Below are 18,034 nucleotides of genomic sequence, written 5' to 3'. Positions count from 1 at the left end.
CCATTCTGTCCGAGAAAATGACGCAGTCACAACCAGGTCGGTAACTCATGCACCCCACGCGCGCCTTTAATCAAACCGAGTTTCTCAAAGCTGGAAATGTCAAACGACTATTGGAGGACGGCTAGTGCAGGCACACATTGGGATTCTACAGCCAATACAAACTTCGGAATTATTGTGCTGCGCATTAAGACTGGCTAGGGTAACGCCAATCCTAGAGCGCGCTACACCTTACTAGTCCCGCCTACTACCAAACACACGTTCAGCTGTAGGACCTGTTGTTATTCGACCCGGAAGTGCTGAATATATTGACAAATGACATCCGTAAAAAAAAGAGCGACAACGGACAGCAATATTAGGCTGATATCACGTTCGTCCCATGTGAGTAGTGGACAGGTGGTCACCGAGAGTGACTGTAGATTAAAAGACAATAGTGGCTGACTGCACATAAGGGGGCAACAGAACAGATGAAAACCAGAGGTCGGATGACAGATACTTTGAAGGTGAGCACCGTTACAGATAGTGGCACTATACTACATTGGAGCATAGATATAGAGACAGGACTACGAGAACCAAGCCTTGGAGTATGTCAGGCAGGCCAGACAGCAGATGTTTGTGTTAGTGTAATGTTCTTCTAGGGATATGCTAGTTTTCTCTTGAAGATGTTACAGTTACTGTGTTCATTTTACTGCTTCTTGGGGATGTTTTACTACTGTTTGCCCAGTACCGGCGGCAACATTGTTGAGCAATGATTAATGTAAGTGTTGATGTTGCAACTCTGCGTAACTACAGTGGGCGTGCGTGGTCGAGGGACCTACCAACTTTGTTTTTCCATTCCTTTATCTCAGCTGTTATAGATTCTCTTAATTTTCACTCTCCTTTTTATCTACACGCATATCCCCTTATTTGTTTTCATTTGCTACCTGTTTGTTCTAATCACATTCCCTTCTAGCTGCAGTTTTACACACATTGTTTACTTCCTCTCTCTTCTAATGTTTATTCTCCGATTCTGCCGTCTCGTACATTCTTTCATTGTATGCTTCTCATTATTTATTTCATTTGATTCCCGTATCATCTAGTACTTTTGTTTTCTATTACTTCCTTCTCCATAGCTCTCAAGTTTCCAACTCCATGCTTGAGTTGCTTATCCAGCCCACTTATTTCTTTGCATTCTGAGATTATTTTATCTTTTTGATCCTATTATAAAGTTAGGATGATTAGAAGTCCCAAAATTAAAACAAAAGGCTTGCACTGGGTTAGCTACGAATGCATATACCTGTGCAACTCAAGAGATATGCCTCTCGTACCTCATTCCCCTCTATTCCTTTTACGGCGTGTCACCTTTCTTTCTCTTACATTCTCTTAACGTCATTATGATCATGGAATATTACTATATATTTTGCTCCTTTTTTTAAGTTTCATTTTGCCCACATATATTTTTTTGCACTTCTCTCACGTTTAGTTCATCATTCTCCTCCGCCATGTGTTTTGTTTCTTTTCCACTCCTTGTCTTTCATCTTATCCTGTCTTCTCAGTCTATTTCAATTTTCCTGTAATACCTTTACTTTTAATATCTTATTCCCTCTCATTATTACTTTCTCTTTTTCATTTCTATCACCATATCATTTCCTTGTATTGTCCCATATATTCTCCACTTTCAATCAATTAGGGAATTGTAAGCGCGCTACTCACCCGTGAGGGTCTCGAGGCGGGGGGAGGGGGCAGCTCCGCTCAGTCAGAGAGCCAGGTCTTGAGTGCCTTCCTGAAGATGTTCAGAGAGGGGTCGCTTCTGATGTCGATCGGGAACTCTTTCCAGGTCTTGGTCGCGATGTAGGAGAAGGCTCTTCCACCTGTTCTGGTTCTGCGGAAGCGCTGGGTTTCGGCGAGGTTGGTGGATCGGAAGTTTCTCTTGGGTAAAAGGAAGGAAATTCTTTTGTTGAGGTATTGGGGTCCGGTGTTGTGGAGGCATTTTAGGCGTGGGTGAGTATCTCGAAGGTCACTCTCTTCTCGACAGGTAGCCAGTGGTGGTTCTGTTGCCCATAGTGCTTCAATTGAAGACTATTTGGATGGGTTTAAGGTCAAATGGGTTAGTAATAGTCCCCCTAAAAGTTCACCGTGTGTGAATAATATTTCCTGATGCAACTCGCATCTAGAAGAGGTGCTATATCCAGTCTGTAGAAAATTCATACAAAACTGTTTGTAATCTGCGCACTTTTCCTGTTTGATACCAGAGCCTAATAAAAATCGCACAAAAGAGGTGCAAATGCATTCGTGTATTCCGAGTTTCAGAGTAACTTGTGTATTTCACATTAAACAAACTAACAAAGAACAACATACACCTTTCCTGTTGCAAAAAGCTATAAAATCAGCTCTAAATATCCTGCAACATTTTTTTTCATCAACACCATCATTTCGATGCAACTATTCTTGGTGTATGATCCCTGGCGCATATTGCTATATCATTAATTATAAATAAATGAATGTAAACTTAGTGAAAGCTTTGTTATGAAACTAATCACTGGTGAAGTGTGTTCATTTTTTTGCCTGCTGTGTCCATATTAACGGTACAAAAGGGGGTGGTGATGGACGGAGCATCTGAACCAATCAAACACTCACACCCAGTCAAAAGATCTGGGTTTAATCCATCACCGTTCTTTAGCCCACTCTGCCACCCCAGTTCAGATATGGCTATATGCAAATCAGTCTGACCCTGTGCCTCATGGGAACAGTCCAGCCCGAACTGCCAAGCCATGCCTTCCCTGGACCGGAAACAAGCTTCCGAGGATCGGTTTCTGGCATTACAGCCGTCTTCATCCCGGCTTGTTTGAATCCAGTGGCAAAGTGAGCAAGGGACTCACGTCTGAGCATACCCTGCCACACTTATGGCGGCCAAAAGCGGTACAAAAGGGGGTGGTGATGGACGGAGCATCTGAACCAATCAAACACTCACACACAGTCAAAAGATCTGGGTTTAATCCATCACTGTTCTTTAGCCCACTCTGCCACCCCAGTTCAGATATGGCTATATGCAAATCAGTCTGACCCTGTGCCTCATGGGAACAGTCCAGCCCGAACTGCCAAGCCATGTCTTCCCTGACCGGAAACAAGCTTCCGAGGACCGGTTTCTGGCATTACAGCCGTCTTCAGCCCGGCTTGCTTGAATCCAGGGGCAACGTGAGCAAGGGACTCACGTCTGAGTATACCCAGATCTTTTGACTGGGTGTGAGTGTTTGATTGATTCAGATGCTCCGTCCATCACCACCCCCTTTTGTACCGTGTCCATATTAAAGGCTGAAAATGCATATTGGATTTCTTTGGGTTGGTTATTGAACGTTACTATTTAACATTTGTTTAGAAACTAGAGGCCCAATCCACAAAGATATTGCCAGCCGTAATTATATGTTTACAGCTGAAAATACCTCCATCTGGGCCAGACAGCAATTGACAAAACAATTTCTGGCATGAGTAAATTGATTAACTACTGTGTATTTCTCTGGTATGAGTGTAAAGAAATCCCCGGTAGTATATCCCATGCAATGGGTTGTAATTCTGTCCACTCCATTTAACAGTGATATTTGTGAACATTCACAAACTCCAATCTGACCACTCCCACTCTTAAAATAGTATGACATTTACTCAATACAGTCTGGTATAATTTTCAGATTACTTCAGACGTGTTAGAAATCGATTGGAGGCTTCCTCTGTGGGGAAACATATTTTCCCATGTACAAAAAAGAAATATATATGTTCATTTACACAGCTGCCTCCATTTCCCTTTTGCTATGTAGATGTATGCACTGGGAGAATAGGAGCCCATGGCACATGTCACAAGACATTCCCAGTAATATACCTGAAAACCTGTGCTGAACTTCCTAGCCATTGTAGTGGATTTGTTTATAAATTGAAAACCCCCACATTATTTCTTTTCATGCGAAGATGAAAATCTTCACTCTTATTTTTACAACAAAATTACTGTGAATTGGGTGCTAGATGTGTCAGTTTACTCGTTGGTAGGAGAAACATGTAATGCTAGCTTTGTAGTTTGTGCAAAAAAATTCCACCAAATAAACTAAAAAGGACAGATTTTTTTTAACCACGAAAATGAACTATATTTTCAAACCTAGGAAGGGTCTTAGCAAATGGGGTTCGATGACTAGGATGCAAATGTCCACCACCTGGGAATTTTACTGTGTAAACTGTAATACGCTTGAAACCTATGTGTCGTTTTGATGGTGTTAATGCCATATACTCAAAGTTAATAAAATGATTAAATGACTTGTGGATTTAAAGTCTTTCAAGTTTTTTTCAAATACTTAGTTTCTATTTCATTTCTTTACAGAACACTTCCTAAATCCTGTGGCTCACACTCTTCCACTACTCTTCAGCTGCAGAAATGAGTGGCTCCAAGCCTGATATCCTCTGGGCACCGCATCATGTGGACAGATTTGTTGTTTGTGATTCTGAGCTGAGCCTTTATCACATTGAGGCAGCTACAAGTTCAAATTCAGAACTAAAAGCAGGATCCCTTAGACTTTCTGAAGAAACAACAGCTACGCTGCTGGCAATAAATTCAGACACTCCTTACATGAAATGTGTGGCATGGTACCCAAAGTATGACCCAGAGTGCCTCTTGGCAGTTGGACAAGCAAATGGCCGAGTTGTTCTGACCAGCCTTGGCCAAGATCATAACTCTAAATGCAAAGACTTGATTGGGAAAGAGTTTGTTCCAAAGCATGCTCGACAATGTAATACCTTAGCATGGAATCCACTGGACAGCAATTGGCTTGCCGCAGGCCTTGATAAGCATCGAGCAGACTTTTCAGTTTTGATCTGGGATATCAGCAGCAAATATGTGCCTGATGCTGCTGTTCCTTTGGAGAAAGTGAGGCTTGCAGCTGGCGAGGCTGAAGCTGGGTTGGTTGTAACCAAACCCCTCTATGAACTAGGTCAAAATGATGCCTGTCTCTCTCTTTGCTGGCTTCCACGGGACCAAAAGTTACTTTTAGCTGGTATGCATCGAAATCTGGCAATATTTGACTTGAGAAATACAAGCCAAAAGATGTTTGTTAATACGAAAGCGGTTCAAGGCGTGACTGTGGACCCCTACTTCCATGATAGAGTTGCATCTTTCTTTGAAGGGCAGGTTGCAATATGGGACCTTCGAAAATTCGAAAAACCTGTTTTAACTTTGACAGAGCAACCTAAACCCTTAACCAAGGTGGCCTGGTGTCCAACCAGAACTGGTCTGTTAGCTACCTTAACCAGGGACAGTAACATTATTCGACTGTATGATATGCAGCACACACCGACTCCCATTGGAGATGAAACTGAGCCTACTATAATTGAAAGAAGTGTTCAGCCCTGTGAGAACTATATTGCTTCATTTGCATGGCATCCAACCAGCCAGAACAGAATGGTAGTTGTGACTCCTACAAGGTCCATGTCGGACTTCACTGTATTTGAGAGGATTTCTCTTGCTTGGAGTCCCACTACGTCTTTGATGTGGGCATGTGGGAGGCACTTGTATGAGTGCACAGAAGAAGTGAAGACCGGCTCATTGGAAAAGGATATTGCTACCAAGATGCGCCTGCGTGCGCTTTCCAGGTATGGCCTTGACACGGAACAGGTCTGGAGAAATCACTTACTTGCTGGCTATGAAGATCTTCAGCTGAAGTCCCTTTGGTATACACTTCACTATATCCTTTGCAATAGTATCAAGAGAGATACAATAATTTGAGTACAAACCTTGGTACTGGCACATTTGATGTTACTAGATGCTACCATGACAGGTCAGGGGCTTCTTGATAGTTACTTCCAGTGCACCAAAGGAATAATTTAGATATCCATATAAGTCGAGGCCCATGAACGCTGATTCAGCAACTGCCAGACTAATAAATGGCTGGGCCACGTATAGAATGTGGCGTGTGGCGTCATTTCGCAGCTTCAGGATCTGAGAAAAATATGTATTTTGACCCTAAAGCTTTTATTTCTGTTACAAAAATAAAAACCACAAATGAGCCTTTTAGTTGACTACATTCGAAATTAAATAATTAAAGGTATATAAAAAACGAATGTATTTAGGTAGGCCACCATGTTTTGGTGTGTCAAAAAAATGACCTAGAATGAGAAGATAAAAATTGACCTAGATCTTAAAAGGGATTACTCTACGCATTAAATCAACATATGCCAACCCCCAAAATCAGATGGGGGACTACTGATTTTCAAGGCTAATCTTCCACCTCCTGAGTCCTACATTCAAAGACCCGATTCCTCAGCCGGCTGCAGCTGGGATTGGCCTGCAGGGTTCTTCAACCTTTTCACTCACAAGAGCTACTTATGTTCAGTGGAAGTCATCCCGAGCTGCTAATATAATTAGTGTTGCACACATCCGATAAGAGTACATTAGTGACCTCTCGTGCAAGGTTACCAGCCATGATTATCCCACTGCAGGATTGCTAAAAGTAATGTAAAAAAGGCTTAGTCAATTTCGAATTCCTCCACAACAGTAATACAACACAGCCACAGCTGGAATGCCTCTTGGCATCAAGGTAATAATATTAGTAATACGTCTCTCAAGGCTGCATGATTTATCATTTAAATATCCACATGAAAAAGATTTTGGAAATGATGTGTTCTGAAAATTTGTGTATTTTCAGATCAAACACTCACTTGTAAATGTTGGTATACCTATATTAATTCAACAAACAAAAGCTTCTAATTTTGAAGACTGAGCTGCACACAGGAGAGCTACTCACAGGTAGCTGGAGAGCTACCTGTAGCTCACAAGCTACTTGTTGGAGAAGCCTGGTCTAGTGAGACTCGTAGTATGCACTTACAGTAACCTGCTCCTGCAGGCCAGTGCACAACAGTTTTGTCATGGATGCTCTGCCTGCGCTTTCTCCGTGCTCCTGACAGGGAAGAGGATAAAGAACATGTATCTGCGTTTCTGATATCCGACCCTGCGGTGGCACACTAAGTCCCATACATGACAGTAGGCTTGATCCAGGCCTCGATAGAAGTTAATGGGAGAAAAACAATGTCCCCATTATTTTTCTAAAATCTCCCACTTTCCACTTCTGAAATGTTGGCATGTATGTAAATCTAACGAAACTGGCATACTTTCCTGTATACTGAAGTACACAGCATTTATTCAAGAGCTGCTTGTCTTACTGTGCATAGTGAATCTGACTAAAGTGACTTAAACTTGCTGTCTCAAACAGAGTAAATCGATAGCTAACTTGGAACCAGTGTCCTGTCACTGGAGAATATTTCCTACTGCATATTACTTTTTCCATTGTGAGAGAGGAAGGTTTTACCACTATAACTGAATTGAGGTGGTAGACAAGTGGGTGATCTTAGTATGGATTGTTGAGGTCTATGGATTTCACATTAAGCTGATAAGGAATAGGTGACATTGTTCTAGCTTTTGCAGTTGAGTATTGTGTAGGATTGTATAGGCAGTTCTTGAAAAGGTGGTTTTGTATTACAGATGGTAGGTAGATTAAAATATATATATATTCTTGTCATTCTTATATTTACAAGATCATGTGCTTTATTCCAGAAGCATTGACAATCACATGCAATGTTAATGGTATCATATTGATTCAGTCACTGCATTTACTTATGCTTAATTTTGTGTAAGAGAGATGCAAACTTAAGAAACATAACATTGCTGCCGATTATTTGATCAGCACTTTACATACCTATTTTCTTATTGTATACAGAAAATGTCATCATTTAGTCTGTATCCATCAATTTTTATCAACATTTTATTATTCATATGTTTCTTAGCAAATGTTCTCGTAGCACACAAATCTAATTCCCCCTACTGCCAGGGTCTAAATAATTTGTATGCATCTACAATGAAGCTTCCACCCGCAAGCTGTTGGTGGTAGTTGAAGGAATAGTTGAAGCAGGCTGTTTAGTGTTATTGGGCAAAGACTCTATGTGGGCCTCTTACTAGTATATATGTTAATATATTGCTTTATAAGTTACTGTAACATACCATTTGCTACGTTTCGCTACATTTGTCATCTTTCAGCATGAGACGGTTGTATTTCATAAATAGTTATAAATCTGCTAGTGCTATATGATTTGTTTCATGTTATGTAGAGTACAGTGATAGCTTCGACTTTATTTGCTGTTGGCCAATTGCAAATGTGTACCTGTTTTGAGCTGATGCTGCTAGGCGAGGCTCCTGGGGCTGCAGAAAATGTGTAGTTCTTAATATAGCCTAATCAGTGTGGGTTTTATACCACATAGAAGCACTACCCATAATTTAAGAAGACTTTCAGATGTGATCCACTCCCTAAACAGAGTGGAGCAATTTTATAATTTGGCTGTTTTAAATATAGAAAGGTCTTTGATATGTCAGGGTGTTAATACATGTTGCATGCACTGGAAACACGTGGGATTTGGGTCATTTTTGTGACTGGATACAGCTACTATACAGCCAACGACTAGGTTGAAGTCAGGACAAGTGATGTTGGAGAGCTAATAAAAAGCGGAGACAGACAAGGCGTCCCTCTAACGTCTCTGCTGTTTGTCTTGGTTGTGGAACCGTTGGGCTGCTGAGTAAGATTAGCTTTGAGGAAGGGAGGAATAGTAATGAAAAAGTTAAGATGTGTTTCCATGCAAACGGAAATGCGCTTGAGGGCTTAGTGTCATTCTGGAAGACGCTAACGCTCTCAATTATGGAAACAACAGCACTTGCAAAAATACTGTCTACGGGGCGAGGGATAAACCCCCCATTTAGTTTTGGTGACCTTGAGAGTGCAGAAATGTAGAAGCAAAGTTGAGAAAGCTGATGCCTGGCTTGCCTGACCTGGAAATATATTGTGTCACAGCTCCAGCATGCCTTTTAGATGGTTTGACATTGAGGGTGATTGGGGGACAAAATGGAAGAAGATTGGAAATTAGAAGCCGATTTCCTGCATGTGGATCGAGCTGTTAAACTGTAGAAAGGTATTAGACCCAAACACTGGGGTTGATCCGTCCCAGGTGGTATTCCTGAGCACCCAGGTAGTGCTTACTGGTAGTAGTATAAAAGCTCAATAAGTGGATAAAGAAACATAAATGTAATATTTTTAGTACGATACTTGTCAGGAGAATAATAGTAATTCATTGGTGCATCATCACATGATCCACAACCACATAATTGGATTAGACTCCTTTGAAAGAGCCACTCATGATGGAAGGAATCATACCCCATGATTATTCTTATGACATCTGGAAAGTAGGGAATTTATAGGAGAGAATGTTGAGAAACTTGATGAAAAGGCCCCGGTTTTGAAAGGAGATGGAGTTGAGGAGTTTGCTGCTGTTTGTTCAAATGACCCAAGATATCAGTGGTGTGATGGATAGAAGGCAGATGCAGGACATATGCTCTATACCCCACTGACTCATCACATTTGAAGAAGCACAAGAGAACATCAGAGTGTGACCTTGTCAGTTTGTCCTGTATGCACAGTTTGTAGACCTTTGGTAAATATAGACCCCATGAGCAACAGATACCCGTACATGTATGCATCTACACAGGTTGTATCGCACCCCACCGAAATTGGTAAAAATGTACCTGAGAGGAGGCGGCTGCGTAACTTTGATGGGAAGAATTAGAGGCAGATTTCCTGCAGATGGATCGATCTGTAAAATTGTAGAAAGTTATTCGATGGAAACACTGGGGGTGATAGATCCGTACCAGGTGGTATTCCTGAGCACCCAGGCTATGCTTATTGGGAGTAGTATCAAAGCTCATTAAGGGGATAAAGAAACATAAATTGAATATGCTTGGGATGATACTTGTGAGGAGAAAAATAGTAAATCACTGGTGCTCCATCACATTGTCCACGAATACAGATTTCGATCAGAGACATGCTTGAATGGGCAGATGCCGAGAGGAGCAGATAAACTGTAGTAGAAGAGATGAAAAACAGAAGGCCTTGCATAATGGGTGAATGGCAAGCAGACGGAGTCCACAGGTACAAGGCCGCTGTGAAATGTGAATAAAGATCAAACTGCAACTAGGGAGAAAATAATATGCAATCATAAACCACGAATTGGCATAAAGAAATTGCAATGGTGACATCTCATAGTGAATTGTGACATAGGCCATATGGAATCCGAGCGTCAGAATAGTAAGTAGAAAGAATATATTATTGTGATGGGAGGCACTGTTGATGCATTTAGTAGAATATCTGAAAAGAGTGAGATTCCCTCCTGAACTGTTTGCTCCGTGCATCTGTCTGACTCGATGAACTTTGCCTCCTGTCTGATATCAATCAGTTTGTCGTATCCCTGTTCACAGGGCCAAGGGGCAAGAAGAGCTACTGGGCCCAACTGTAGGGGTTGAGACCTTTTACTCGAGGCACAACCTGCTACGGATCGTGAGCAAATGGACCAAGTATCCCTTCAGCACTTGACTCGGTCGTAGCATGGGTCGAGCAGTTCAAGGTGTCTCGTGGGTGGAGAGGGGAGGGATAGGCACATGGAAGTGTACACAGGCTTACAACTCAAAATACGGCCAGCAGCACCAATAAATGATTGGCCAATCAAATTGTTGCTTTTATGAAAAAGAAGCATTTATATACAAACGCAAAGTAAAAGGACATTCACACACAGTATTCAAAAAAGCAAAATATATCCTGAGCTAGTAGCAATAATCAATCCGGTCCTTGAATAAATCACAATCAAGATGGTCTTCGTATCGTCATTTATTATGATGTCATTCTTCATAGCAAATCTAGCCGCCAACACGTGTTTCGTCTTAAGTCGTATAGACCACATACTTCTTCAGGGCTAGAACGTCATAATAAGCACACTCAGAAGTAATCCGAGTTACAAAGTTGAATATAAAAACATCATATCAACCAAGTTTGACCATTTTCATCAAAGTGAATTGAATACAAAAGTGGCTGAAAAAAACAAGGTAAGTAGGTAAAAATCTAAGCAAAAACCCCAAATTTTGAAAATCATAAAAGAAACACCAAACATTGCCTAGTGTTAGAAAAAAACAACAAAAGGATCTATGTGATCAAAGTTTAGAGCAAACCGTAAAGACCAAGTAAACCAACACCACACCAACAAATGGGAAACGGCCACTACAACGAGGCCGTTTCAACGAAAACCATAACCACGCATGCATTACAACGCATGCGTGGTTACAACGACTGCCTTTACCACGCATACTTTTACTACGATGTACGTAGTAAAGGCATGTGTGGTAAAGGGTAAAAATAAAAAAGGGGGGCTTGGGGGGGCTTGCCCCCCCAAAAATAAACCACTAACCTTTAGAGGAGATGTGCAGGAAATCGGCGGCGCAGGAGAAGGAAACGGCCGTTTTTTTTTTCTATTTATGACGTCACCACGGAAAAAACGTGGAGAAGGAAAAGCGTGAATATAGTATTCCGTTGTAACGCATGCGTGGTAAAGGCATGCGTTACAACGGAGTTCGTTGTAAGATCATACAACCCAACAAATACAGTGCTCAAGACAGGGAAAAAATGCAGTGACTGGAATCCTCCTGGCATTAGTTGCCCTAAGTTATATATCACAAAAAGTGATACACTCTAATTTATATCAGAGAGAAAGAGGAAAAGGTAGAAGGAAGATGCACCCAGAGCAAACACTCACCTATTGCTATTCTAACAAGTTGTCGTTGAGAGGAGAAATCTTATCAACCTCTAAATAATGTATTGTCACAATCTGTAAGGAATCCAACCAAAACAAATAGAGTAAGTATAACAACCAAGTTCTCAGTGTTGAAGTCACCATAGTATAATCATAATGTGATGTCACTCACTATAGGATCAAGAAACTCTTGAAAAGTAGATCACGAATCTGGTAAATCTTCACAGTCACAAAAGAGCCCCAAAGCGACCTAATGTTCATAACGAGAGAAACATAACTCTCCATGAGTTTCTGTCCTATCTGACCCCAAAAAAGCCTTACTGTGATCAGATCACACTAGAAAGACCCAGTCCTCAACAAAATTAAATTCAGTTTGTAACCCATCACAAATCCATATTAATAAATCGCATATAGAGTAAAAGTAACTTTAAAACTAATCTATATCAAAAATACGTATTTGCTCATCTACCCAATGTAAGTGGTATACATTGGTCTACTATTAAAACAAGAAATCAGTCCTATATATCCAGATACAGGCAACATGGACAAAATAAATCCAATATTCCGTATTCAACTTAACCTTAAAAAGTGACATTAATCAAAATCTCCGACCTCATAAATAATAGGGTCGTTATTCACCCCGAAGGTTAAAATATACATAAAAGTCTTGACGTAGAGACCACTATCCTGTCTCAAATATGTTAAGTGTACCGATAATTCTAGTGAATGATACCATCTGGCGAGTTCGACAAATTTCTTAAACGGAGAATTAATTACGTTGGGATATTGGTGATCTCAGACTTAAAATTCTACCGTAAAATGTCCCGATAGATCAGCAGCCTCAAATTACATCGGATCAAAAACCGAGACTCAGCTCGGACACGTTGTAGTCCGACGCATCTATCAGCAAACAGCGTATAGCGTGGGCGCCATGTTGAAATTGCAATTTATAGTGTCCCGATCAGTAACATCAAAATAGGACTGAGTAGCTACAAACTGTTGGACCCGGTCCTTTGGGCAGGTTTACCCCGTGACTTTTTGCTTTTTCCTAGCCTGTTTTTGGAACCTGGATTGGTGATTGTAGGCCTCTGCGCACTTTTTCACTGTGGTACAGTGTAAAGTGCGTGTGCTTTCTGTGTATGGATGGTGAGTGACCTGCCCTCCCATAGGAATGACTGGGAATATGTATGCCCATGGTAGATTCCTGATGCATGGGGAGTGCAGGGTCGAGTTTGATATGTATGAACTCGTGAGAATGAATGCTGCAAAATGATGTATGCAGCATGACTGTGTCTAGTCTAGAAGTACCACTTTTGGAAGTTGGCATAATTGTGTAAGTTGGTGCTAGCGTGTGATTGGCTGGTGAGTCTGCCCAGGCATGCCTGGGCCTGTTGGTAGATGGACTGTCTGGTTTGAGTAGAACAGGGTCTGCAGGGTCCGCAAGGCCCCGGAGGAGGGCGTAGATGAAAGGCCCCCCATCTGCTGTTAGGGAGGAGTGGAAAGAGCTCTGGTGGTGCCAGGCTGTGTCTGTCGGCCCACCCTGGATGACTCTCCCTCCCGATGGCCCCCTGTCACCTCTGACCTGAGGCTGACAGGGGAGGGAAACCAGATACTCCCAGAGCTTAGGGCTCGCCTTGCACGAAAGCTTCAAAGGCTTCAAAGCTTTTTCTGTGTATAAGAAGGGGCTCTGCCCCTTCCAAAATGTTCTTGTCCTGGCTCTTGTGGCTGACTCGGATCTACCAGGGGTGGGCGCTGCCCAGCCCCTGGATACCTGGATTCCTGGACTCCTGGGGGACCCTCCTGCCTGCCTGGGCTGATGGGGGGACTTTTGCTTAGCCCGCTGAGACTCTCTGGGACCTTTGCGCAGCATGGTGGAGCTGCATTGCTGGAAGGACTTTGGGACTTTGTGTTCTAGAGCCTTGAAAGCGCTTTGGTGCTGGCAGCCCTGGAAGAGCGCTTTATTTTGATGATAGCGCTGAGGAGCGCTTTGCCCGCCTGGCGAGTTCCCACTTCGCTTATTCTTAGTGTTATTTAACTTCGGCTGCCCACGCCGTGATTGCCGCTGCCCGGGGGCCTAAAGGGGTCCAGGAGCCGCCGTCTGCCTGTGCGCGGCCGTGGACGAAGCCACGAAGGGGCCGCGACCTGATTGGCCGTCTCTCGGCAGGAGCCGCGCTCCGATTGGCCGAGGAAGCTACGCGTCACTGGGGGCTTGCCGAAGGAGCCGCGATGGGATTGGCCCATCGCTCGTGACCTGGGGGAGATGAGGCGGAGGAGAAGCATGGCGGCGGGTCGGCCGGGCTCCCGTGATCTGAGGGAACCCGGCGGCCTCTGAAGAGGCGTGTGGTCGGCTTCTGGGGCTCCCGTGTGCAGAGGGAGCCCCGAGTGAAGGAGGAGCAGCAGGCGGAGACTTGCGGCGGGGGCGCGAGGCACATTGGCGGTGCCTGCCCCACCGCGAACGAAGGAGAGCCCCGCCTGCTGCCGGTGAAGAGACCCGGTCCCAGGGAGGGAGACCGGGCGAAGAGGAGCCCCCGCCGAGAACAGCCTGGTGAGTCAAGAGGGCTGGGGGGGCTCCGTGATGCTGCTGCTCCGTGAGGGAGCAGATGGGTTCTCGGGGTGCCGGTCGAGGCACCAAGGAAGGGCGGCCCCAAATGGCAGTGGGCCGCCCCACCGTGAGCACAGAGCCCGCGAGGGGCTCTTGAGGGCCCGCATTGCTTCGCGTGCGGTGCCGGTCAAGGCGCCGAGTAAGGGCGGCCCCGTTGGCAGTGGGTCGCCCCAACGCATTGCAAAGCCTTCAAGGGCGGCCCCAGTTGGCAGTGGGTCGCCCCAACGCGCATGAGCCTAGAGAGGCTCAGAGGGGCCGCATTATGTGTACGAGCCCGTTTAGCTCCCGAGAGGGCCATATTCGAGAGGGGGGCTTCGGGGCATATTTTCGGTGCTCGTCCCCTCCTGCCCCTGAGTGTGAGGGCTAGAGTCCGGTGAGGCTCATGGGGGCATCTGTGTTTTAAGAGCCTGTGTGGCTCCAACGGTTGGCATCATTGCTTTAGAGCCTTTGAGAATCCAACGTCTGGGGCATGTGTGTTATGCCCAGAGCCTGTGTGGCTCCAGCAGTGGCGCAGTTGGCGCCGAAGGGCCAGTGAGGGCCCTGGCTCAGTTCTGTTGTTCTCCAGGTGCCCAGCACTTAGTGGGCACCTGCTACGTTTAGGCTTTTTGGTACTTTGAGACTGGCGCTGCATGGCAGCGCACCCTGACACTGAGACTCAGGGCGTCTGAGCCCCAACAAGGCCGTTGGCCTAGGGACTGCCACAGGTAGTGGCTCATGTGATAGTATTTGCCTAATGTGAGTTTGGCGCATTGTGATGTGGTGCTAGGAAATGTAATTCATTTAGTATGATTACGCACCTTGATCTTACACCTCTGAATGTTTTTAGACATCATGTGATTCTTGCGCTATCGCTTTACTTTGACACCCCTGAATGTTTCATGCATTATGTGTCTTTCTCTTCTTGCGCTACACCTCTGAATGTTTAGTCATCATGTGTCTTCTTGCGCTGCACCCCTGACTGTATTTTAATTGCATCATGTGCTCTGTCCTGAACACCGCTGAATGTGTAGGTCTATACATCATGTGTTTTCTTTCTTTACTACTCCTCTGAATGTATATTCATGCATCATGGGTAGTGTGTTTTGAGCTATACCCCTAAGTGGATTTCATCCTTAGGTGGTTGTTCTTTCTAGTACAGGTGGTCCTAGGGAGGTCCTGGGTACCTGCGTGACATGCTCCTAAGGTGTTTAGGGTTGCGTAGGATGTACTTACCTGTTCCCAGTAGTTACTGGGTGTGATCTATAACTGTTACTTTGTGTTACAGTGAAGTTTATATACTTTTATTCTAATTTCTGACAAGTATTTCTATATCTGCAAAGTGTGGATTCAGACAGTGGCCCATGTGGCCCTGTCTTGTAAATAATCCCTTGTGAATATTGCCGTGACAGTTGGCACAATGTACATGTGTGATTTCTATCTGATATGTTTTGACAATACAAAAGTTATTTTAATATAACCTTGTGTGGAGTCTCTTTTGTGGTGTGCCTAGTATGTTGTTGCTGTCGTGCGCTGATGCAAATGCTTTACACATCGCCTCCGAGTTTAGCCTAGACTGCTTGCGCCATGCTACCTAGAGGGTGAGCAGGGGTTATCTTGGCGTGTGACTTCCTTGCCCTGACTGGAATGGTGGTTTCTGCCTGGCTTTGGCATAAGCCTTAGCCTACCAGAAATAGCCGGTTTCCAACATTGGTGTTTCAGCGGTGGGATTTGGACTTGCATTTGCCCAGTGCCATAGCGACAACTGGCTACATTACAAAAACTCTGCGTTTTTCAGATAGTCACATATTTGGGATTATTGTTTTTGATTTTATTTTTCCTCAAAAGTGTCATTTTCAGATGGTGTTCCTGCGCTTTATGTTTAGTGGCAGATGAGAGAAAATGACAGGGCGGGACGCCAGTAGATAGGGGAGGTTCCCATAGGTTAGGAATCCCTTGCTGGGTCCAGTGTCCAATTCCCGTTCCTGTCCCTGTGCGGGTAGATGGAAGAGAGGGAGGGTGGAGGAGAAATTGCTTGCTCAGGAGGGTGGTTATTTCCTGAGTGTAGTGTGTGTGTCTGGATTCCCCAGTATGGTAGGATCCAGTGGTGGCAGCTTAAATGTGTCCAGTGCGTGAATTCCCATTCCCCGTTCCCAGAGTATGGTGCCTGGTGCTCAGTAAGAGAGTGACAGGTTGAGAGTCAGAGGCAGTGAGGAACTGTCTCACCAGTCTGGAGGGGGAGTGTGTGGATGAGTGGTGTCTTGAACTGGAGGAGTTCGTGTGAGTTTTTTTTAAGGAGCTTGCACGTGAGGTGTACCTCTGGTGGTGTGCAGGACGTCCTGCAGAGGCATTGGACAAGAAGGTGGATGTCTGGCGGTGTGCTGGATGTCGTGCAGAGACATTAGAAAGTGATTCTAAAAGTAGTGGCTTGTGTATCTGATGATCCTGTGTAGGTGAAGAGGTTCATGTGTAGCCCAGCTATGTCCCATTAGGATGATAGGGGTGTAGGGGCTCAAGTCCTGTCTCAGTGGAGGCGGAGTGAGTGTGGGACGGTGTGTCCCACGTTGGCCCGAAACCCTGTCTCGGGGCCTGGAGGGTTCCCTAAGGGAGCGCCAGGTCAGGGGCCTAGGCTGTACTTCTAAGTCATTTGAGGAGGATCTTCCTGTGTCAAGAGGACGGGGAGTGTCTGTAATCAGAACTCCGGCGGTCCTAGTATTGGGCTGTACCGCTCCTAAGTGGAGGGTGCAGAAGTCCTGGTTCGCTGGGCATTTGACCGTCTAGAGTGCTTGACCATTTGTGGGGCCTCTGGAGGTTATTCCCCGAGGAGGGGGGAGGCCAGGTTCAGGTTCAGCCTGACCTGGAAGGAAGGGCATCTGTAGTCAGTGTCCTGACCGGTTGTTGACTTCCAGGGGTACCGCTCCCAGGTGGGAGGGTGCAGAACTCTGGAGGGGGGTGCAGAGGGAGGGTGTCCTTACTTCTGACCCCGGTGGGAGGAAAGTGTGTTGCTGATACGCCGCTGGCGTGTGCTCTGTCTAGCCTGGAACATACTGAGAATCACCCTGTGATAGGGAGTACTGGAGGAGAGTGTGTCACTGCTACGCCGCTGGCGTGTGCTCTGTCTAGCCTGAGACATACTGTGCCTGTGATAGTGGAACTGGAAGGGGGTGCAGAAGGACGGTGTACTTCTGACCCCGGTGCAACTTAAGGGTGTAAATCCTAGGTTGGGAGATTAGGAAACTTCTAGGTCAAGAGGAGTCTCTACTAAAGTGGATCAACTGAAGAGACTGAGGAGGCGGCCCTTGCTGTGTGTTCGGGGGCCCACCTGCAGTTTGTTGTTTCCACTAAGGTAGACGAAAGGGGGCTTTGCTGTGTGCTGTGTCCCCCCACCTGCTTGAAGAGGGACTGGTGCTGTGTGCTTTGTACCGCAGAAGTGGAATCGTTTCCAGGTGATAGACCAGTGACGGAGTGAGGTCCTGATCTGGTAGGAGAGTTGTGTTCTGGTGAGTGCTTCGCTGTGAGGGTTATTCCTTCACCATGACTGGAAGCAAGGGTCCCTACTTGGTCTAAGGTACTTACCTCTGCCAACTGGAGACCCCCAGTTTTAACATTGATGGAGTAGAGGTAGGGTGGGGCATGCTTGCCCGTGACCTCTAGTCAGCCTGAGGGTGTGGTCCCTAGGGTATAGGATCAGTGGTAGTGTAGCTACCCTGAGAGAGAGAGTGGAGATTGGCTATTGTGTGCCAGGGGCTTCTGCCCCCACTCTGTGGATTGGTTAGGACCTGTGATGTTTGTATGGCCTCGGGCCTGGTCCTGGCTGTGGATGACTAGTGTGTA

At 45.1% G+C, this 18,034-nt stretch overlaps 1 protein-coding gene across 2 annotated transcripts in view; it reads left to right on the top strand.

Moving 5' to 3' along the window:
• The first annotated feature begins 307 nt into the window (after positions 1 to 307).
• Positions 308 to 18,034, top strand: part of MIOS (meiosis regulator for oocyte development) — a 209,182-nt gene continuing 191,455 nt past the window's right edge. Inside the window, exons 1-2 of one of the 2 annotated variants that reach the window (XM_078663710.1) lie at positions 308 to 500; positions 4,337 to 5,693. In XM_078663710.1, the coding sequence (XP_078519836.1) occupies positions 4,391 to 5,693 (1,303 nt within the window). In that variant the 5' untranslated portion in view covers positions 308 to 500; positions 4,337 to 4,390. Of the gene's footprint in view, positions 501 to 566; positions 755 to 4,336; positions 5,694 to 18,034 lie in introns of those variants that run through there. The other variant, XM_078663711.1, reaches the window with a different exon arrangement.

The sequence above is a fragment of the Lissotriton helveticus genome, chromosome 10 (genome assembly GCF_964261635.1).
Source record: "Lissotriton helveticus chromosome 10, aLisHel1.1, whole genome shotgun sequence".
Taxonomy (NCBI): Eukaryota; Metazoa; Chordata; class Amphibia; order Caudata; family Salamandridae; genus Lissotriton; species Lissotriton helveticus.
This window is presented reverse-complemented; position numbering and strand designations above follow the sequence as displayed.